The 7,580-nt window shown below is 42.7% G+C and overlaps 1 protein-coding gene across 1 annotated transcript; it reads left to right on the top strand.

The window, feature by feature from the left end:
* Positions 1-618: 618 nt before the first annotated feature.
* Positions 619-6,116, top strand: T265_09004 (hypothetical protein; the record flags this gene model as incomplete). Its single annotated transcript, XM_009174961.1, has 2 exons — positions 619-1,028; positions 5,744-6,116. 2 exons carry the CDS (start codon positions 619-621, stop codon positions 6,114-6,116), a joined length of 783 nt encoding a protein of 260 aa, XP_009173225.1.
* Between the last annotated feature and the right edge of the window lie 1,464 nt (positions 6,117-7,580).

Raw genomic sequence — 7,580 nt, 5'->3', positions numbered from 1 at the left:
AAGGCGCAAATTGCAGTTGCTTCGTCCCTGTTGGAAATCATCAGTAGTACGCAACTCACGAAAATTAGGTTAGTTTGTAACCTTCGAGCTTCCACCCAGTCGCTTGAGCGCGTAGAATTTCGGCCTCGAGCGGCTGACGAGGAGTGTGGTTAACTCAAATTTGGACAGGATACAGCGCTACTCATTCTTCATTCACTGAATCCACATCGCGTGTTGATCGGCTCGTTGAGTGAAGAGTTCCCAGATGGAGAATTCACTCGTCACTCTTCCTTCTCTTCCTTCTTATAGACTGGTGATACTGTGATGAAATTTTGGAAGTCGTTGTTGAACCGTGATGGCTGGTGTCTGCTGGAAAAGTGCTGGATGTTGTTTGATCCTGATAAACTTGCCGAGACTGAGTTTGATGGCAGTCTCCACTGAGCACCTGTTGTAGCCGACGTATCGCACCCTGGGAGTCAACTTCAATAAAGTTATTTAAGTGAGTATGTCACCTGATTTCGGACGAAACCTTTCGCACAATTGTAATATATTTCTTCGGTTACGATGTACTATTCTTAAATACTCTGTTGATCGGCTGCAACGATTGCCTGGTGGAAAGTAGTTTATCCATCTGTGCGGATGCTATTCATGTTCACCATTGCAAAGAAATTCTATTCCAAACGGAAACAGCTGAAGAACGCGGGTGAATGGGCCATTGTTACGGGAGCGGCTGCCGGAATCGGTCAAGCATATGCTCGTGAACTGGCAAAGGATGGGTTGAACATCATGTTCATTGATATCGATGTGGCGGGACTTAGTAGTATGGCTACCGAACTCGCAGATAACTTCAGCGTGAAGGCGATAACATTCGTTTGTGATTTCATACCAGTGACTTCCATGCAGTGTTTTCAAAGAGTTGCTTGTCCATGTGGCCTCGCCGAAGACCTGGTATACTTTTTGGATCCTCTCAGTTGTGGTCGTAATTTACTTTCATCTCAGGGAGCTTGGTCACAAGCACTATGCACACAAACCGTACAAACCTTTGATTCGTAAGGCCAGCTTTACCTCTTTTGAACCCAGTTTGACTATACTGAATAAACAAAACACTCTCTCAGTCTGCTGGAGGTGTCTTTCGTTAACGGACACTTGCAGCTGGTCCTAGGATAGGCCACGGAGGTTCTTTTTCAATCAACATATAAGCACTCAACTTTTTGGGGTTCTGCCAAAAATGACGGGTGATTTTTCCCTAGTCATCTAGACATCGCAAAACTTTGTCGCAGATACTTGCTACACGCCCGTGTCGCATGTAGCCTGATTTCGAACTTCAAATATGCTTCCCAATCGAAAGGCGTAACTTGGATCCAACTATATCCACCCTTTTTATCAAGAGCTTACCATGACAACACGCTATCTCATCACTTCTGAACGCCTCGCTGACTGTCCCCTTATGACAGTCTGATTATTTCTTTAGTAGGCAACACTAACTAGATAATCTTAACCGTGCATAGATCACGAATTAGTAATCTTTCCGGGATTCAAACAGAAATGGGTTCCGGATGAATGGAGGAAAACCCTTTTCTGTGAAGTCGTTTATTAGCAAACATGCACTAGGCAATTACAAGTCGTTAGACAGGAAGTCAAACGTCTCTTTAAAAAGTGAACACTCACACGTCCTCTTAAACTTTCCTGGGTATTCATGGGGCTATTACAGGATTTTAAATGAATACTGCAAAGTGGCTCCACAATCCCCTCAGTAAACGTTACCTTCCATCGGATGCGGGAGCGGAACTCGGACACTAGCTGTAGACTACTCGTATGGTTCACCAGTAGTATCCGTAGTTAAGGTGGTAGTAAAAATCATCCATGGTAGGTCAATATCCTCGTTAAATTGTTCATTTGCAAGCTAATGCTAGATAGATCAGAATCACTTAGACGTCGGGTTTACCATGCACACAGCTGGTTGAAGTGGTAGAGTAAGTGAATCACTGAATGACTGACTAAAGGACGTTTAAAAGGTTCGTGCAGGTCAAGTACTTTAGTAGGTACACAGGATTAGAATCAGCCAAATTATTCCAGCGCGTAAGACTTGATTGGGAGGATGAAACTGATCACCTTCGTCCGCTTAATGCATAAAACCAGTGTGGAACGTATAATTTATCCCCGAATCCATGGTTGACAGTTAGTTGTAATTCCTTCCTGTGAGAAAATGACTGCATTTTTCCACCGAGGTGGGAGTAGTAATCGCTTTGAATAGGTAACAAACTGTCATTGATTTGGTGACAAAAGATGTTAAGAACTTCTGCAAACTGGGTCCGAAGTTTCTCCATCACTGTAACTAGAGCCAACCTAACATAGATGGTATATCCCCTCTGTTATATGCGTACGCAAAATTAGGTGGTAGCTAACGTGCCCATCATTCGAGAGGTGTTCTCAGTGCGTGGTTCGGTGGGTAGTCCATCTCCTCGCACGTGCACTTATGTAGACAGTAAAGAGGATCTTCAAGCTCCAACGTCATTAGCTCTAACAAGTCCCCCGATGGGAGTCTGACTGGTCCTTTTTCAGCCGCCTCTGCGTTGTGGCCCAGCTTCAAGTTCCTTAATTGTTTGTTTATGAACCTTTCGTTTCATGTAGTTCTCTCCCTTCATTCTAATTGATCCATTCCTAACTTCAGCCAATCTGAAAACTCATTGGCTTCCGGCTGGGTGATTAAATACCATGCGTACACTCGCAGAGTGCACGTTCAAAGTGCGTGCGTGGTCTGCGATGTGGTCAGGCCCCAGCAGAGTACGATTCAGCGAAAGATCTCATTCTTCAGGGAACCAACCTCTCAACATGGAAATTGGACAGTAGTGACAACGCATCAAGCGACAGCAACGACTGAAATTGTTCAGTTTAGAAAGGCGGCAAAAAACTGGCAGTGGAGAAAACGGTTAAGACTCCTTCTCTTTATTGGACATGCTTCTCTTGGAGGGCCACTCCCCTGACACCAGTCTGAATTGTGTCGGTTGCAAATGGCTACCGATGGGGAACGCCGTGAAAATTCGATTACTCATAAGTAGCTTGAAAAGTAGACGCAGAACATTGTTGACCCCAAAGATAAATAGAACATATCCCCGTGTCTCAACTACGTAGAAGTGTTAGATCCCTAGGATGAGTCCGCAACATTCCTCTAAGCCGTAGTAGTTAAACCTCAAAGAATTAGCGTACTCACGATACGAACACAATGCAAATCGCGCCGGGCATCATTCTTAAGCAAACTGTTTTTCCTCCGTACACTTAACTGCCATTGGAAGCCCACCCCAGAGTTTAAATAAACCTTCACCACTATTAGCAGTCAGACGTATATAAAATAGATGTCTGAGAGATCTTGACCAACATAGAGTTTACAACATCATTGTCCTGTGACATATGTGTCTTCTAAATCCCTTAAAATGAGTATATTTTTTCTGTCCTGCTCTAGTATCTCGTGGTTGCCTTGATGAGGTTTCCCCTATGTCATGAATAACGCAGTCGTGTTCGCATTTAGCACCGCCAATTTTGTTCCATACACTAACGAAAAGGCCTGTTACTGAACGTGCTCCCGAAGTCCTAGAAATGCCCTTGAACGGGACATATGTGCAGCAGTTAGAACGCAGCAGATATAACATTTTAGTAGGAAAGGCGTGGACTCAAAAGCGCGGGCTAGACAGAGTACCACCTATTGCAAATGCATTTAGCTCTTGTGGCAACTTTGCACAGGCCATTTTCATGTTTGTAAAATAACCAGAGCTTATGCCTACAAAGATATGAAGCTGTGGAAGTAGTTCCCTAGTCATTTGTGCAACACATCGAGAGAGGAACAACGACTAACTCTATTTGGTCTTTTATCTTGGTTAATGTTCATTCAGCAGTATCTTGAGCGTGGACTTAGATAGCTCGCTTATTAATGGTGTCCACTTCAGGGTAGCTTCAAAACCTTACACAGAACCGAGATTCTATCCACTTTCCGAGCATCGCCACCTCTCTACAGGGACATCGCTGGCGTGATTACTGCTCTGAATGGGCTTGGAACAAATCTTCGTTTGAACATGAACCGTTCCCAGCTCACCATAAGGATCACGATTTTTCGTTCTCGTCAAAACAGAATCTAGTCGTTTACAGTCCAAATTCTGCATCAGAGAGCATGCTGTACCCAGAGCAGCCGTTTAACAGCAAAAGAAATTCTGTTTCACAGTTTAAACTGGAGTAAAATGCACTTACATCCCACCCGAACATTTCGTTTTGCCAAGTCGGTAATTCAGTAAATGGCATTATGTGTGAATCCATTAAGATGTACTCAACAGATAGTATAATCTGTTGTTTTTCGCCTTCAACCATATGCCACCGGAAGAAAACAACTCAGATTGTTTTTGAGACCAAAGAAATACGTTTTTCGAGATGTATTATGTTTTCCAAAATCTCTCACTTCCAACCCAGCGCTACTAGTAATAAACAACTTTGTGTGACATCTCGTGCAGACCTGTTTCAATCCGCGCACTGGGTGTTCCGTATTTCGTAGGGTTTGTTTGACTTACCGTGACTTATAAACTCTTCAGAGCACGAACCAACGCATTGCAAACTTGTAACAGGCGTCCGTAACCGTCTTCTAACTAAGAAAAACTTTAATTTTCGACGTCTTTTTTGGTACAGCAGGAGTTAGTTGTCAGCAGCGCGTGTGCAAAAGAGTGGTGGGTAAACGGAAATCGGGTAAAGAATCAAGACTGCTGTAGTGGTAAGTAAAACCCATATGCTTAGACTGGTCCAAACATCTGTCACAAATGCCACACCATTCTGAACCAGAGAAGCTATGAGTCACTATTCATAGCACTTTCTGGTCAAAATTCGAACCGAAAGAGATTTTGACCCAGGACGGATAAATGAAAGCACTAACAGTAAAACGGGGTTTCTAAGATAAGTTTTCACCCTTCTGCTTTCTTGTACCTTTTACTTTCTCTCCCGATAGTCACTTGGCAGCAACTTGGATGTTGGTGATGATGATAACGGTGATCGTGTTATGATAATATCATTATAAAATTAAAAAATTGCCTATCTGTCTGAGTTACTCCCGAGTGTTGAGTGGAAGAATCAGGGTCAAATTAAAATCATTCTAACCGGGGATAAGTTTCACCCCGGCTATCATTCCACACAAATAAGGGGATGTACAACTTGGTTGTTGATAGGAACACCAAAATTACCCTCGGAGTTTACCATACCATTAAAGTACCATTAGAAATACCAGCCAAAATACCATTTGACAAGTATTCCTCGTTTGTGACCTTCCACCTTTTCACGAATTTTAAAAAGCCATAACCTGTTTCTTGTTTGGCTGTTGCCTGCAATACTTTGCAGCCAGTAACATAATATGCTACAGTACAATTCTCCGCCCTAGCAACCAACGGGGCAAAGTTGTTCAGGCTACAATTGGACTAATAGGGTATAATTCTTTCAGGAATGTTCTGAAAGTTGCTGTTAGTAAGATTCCTCGCAAACTGCACTTGTATTGTCCAGCCAAATAGAGAGCAACTAGAGCTGTTCTTGAAGAGACTGGATGGCCACCAAAGAGCAGGTACTCATTGTGTTCACTTAGTCTCATTTTGCTGCATTTTATCAGTTAAGTTATCTTATTGTTTCATTGTGAACAGATATTTACAAGTTTTTGGAGGAAGAAATCGACAGGCTACCCTCCATCTGGTCTGTCTGGTGGACAACTTGGTATCACTCAACCACGTCCATGAGGGCTTTATAGATTTCGAATTTATACGGAACTTGGTAAATTTAATGTGCATTCAATGATAATTCTTACTCACATTGTGTTGCCTCGCCTATTGAAGCAGAACAAACCTGGGTCAGCGATTATCAACCTGAAATCATTTACGGGGATTATACCTTGCCCCGGCTTGTCTTTGTACGGCGCATCGAAGGCACTGATTAAACATTTTGTGAAATCCTTGATTCCAGACATTAAAGATTCAGACGTCATCATTCAGGCTGTTTGTCCTCTGGTTGTATTCAATTCACCTGTGCGAGATTGGCGCCCAAGTTTCTTTATTCCGACGCCTAATGAATATGTGCGTAGTGCAATTGATATGTTGGGTGTTGGGGAAATTACTATCGGCTAATTACTCCATGCGCTGAAAGCGTTTGTTGTAACACTATTCCCCCCTCTAGTGATTCACCAAGCCGAAAATGTATGCAAAAAACTGAACCACATCAAATACCGCTAGATGTCTTATTCAGACATGCACACTGTACCTGTGTGGGATTCGGTTTCACGCCCCTATCTTATCTCGCTTCACAGACCGCTTTGCAAATCCCCTAGTTGAGCCTCTCTTATCATGACTACATTTTTCTTTTCGAACCAAACTTCTGTCACAGATTTTGCCTTTCAGTCAGCTGCAACAGGTAGTTTCACGGCTGATAATTGCTCGTGCTTTCACAAACAACTTCGGTTGCCCTAACATCTCTATCACTTTTACAATAGCATACTTTCAAGGTGAAGTTGAACATGAAAATTTCAATTACCTTTCAAGGGTGTGTTGTTCTAATCAAAAGCTACCGATTCAGCCAGCTGTCATGAATGGTAATTCCATTTGTCAACATTAACTGCTGCTTTTCTTTGCATAGTGGTACAATCAGTGACAAATGCATCCACACAGCTCCATCACCTAGAACTTCATAGTGTTCCGTTCCTAAAATTGAGCCACTCGTTCAGCATATCCATCTGGAACCGCCAAAAATCACCGACAAATTTTAACCGTTGAATGTGGCGATAAAGAGTAACTTCTCCTGACTGAGGTCATTTCACAACAATGGGCCTTAATGACAAGAACAAGACAAGTCAAGAGATGTCACGGAAGCAAATTATGTTCCATCTATAGCAGGATACGATGAGAGAAAGCAATGCCGTTTTATGGATGTGGAGGTGTGCGACATCGTTTACACGGTACATACAATTTTCTTGTCTATTCTTTTGCGTGCACAAGCCCTTCAGTACATTGTTGAAGAGTACGGTCCGCTAACCTTGGTAGTCTTGGTAACAAGACGGAAAGTGAAGTGGGATCGTCACACAGACGGCCAGAATCAATAAGACGGGGAGCGATCCACCGCCCGCGAGTCCATGCGATCGGCCGTAGTGTGTGTGTGTCACTGTATTTAGCTGGCCCAATAAATTTTTTCGCAAAATGCCTCTATGTTTTCGAAAGACGTTCCGCTAAAGCAGTTCAAGTGACTCATGGTTGACAGGTTGGATAAACTCCGATAAGGAGTCCATTGTCACACATTCAGACTTGAACGTAAACTAACCAAACTGCACCGTAGCCAAGAAGCATATATTCACATGTTGGCGATCCACATTTGACAGTATAGAAACAGCCAGGAAACAGCTATAGGATCAAGTCAGAATTGTTGGTGTTTCATGTTAACTGATCAAATTCATTCAAATTTTGCGCTTTGCATTTTTTGTATAAATATATCATCTGTTGTTGAGGTGGCACCTACTTTGTCACATTTTTAATGGTTCTGTTATTTGTTGGCAATCAGTCATAATAAAATTGTTTTCCTAAACTTGTTTTCATATTTCCCGA

The sequence above is a fragment of the Opisthorchis viverrini genome (assembly GCF_000715545.1).
Source record: "Opisthorchis viverrini unplaced genomic scaffold opera_v5_254, whole genome shotgun sequence".
Classification (NCBI taxonomy): domain Eukaryota; kingdom Metazoa; phylum Platyhelminthes; class Trematoda; order Opisthorchiida; family Opisthorchiidae; genus Opisthorchis; species Opisthorchis viverrini.
Note: the sequence above shows the minus strand (reverse complement) of the source record. Positions and strands in the feature narration are given on the sequence as shown.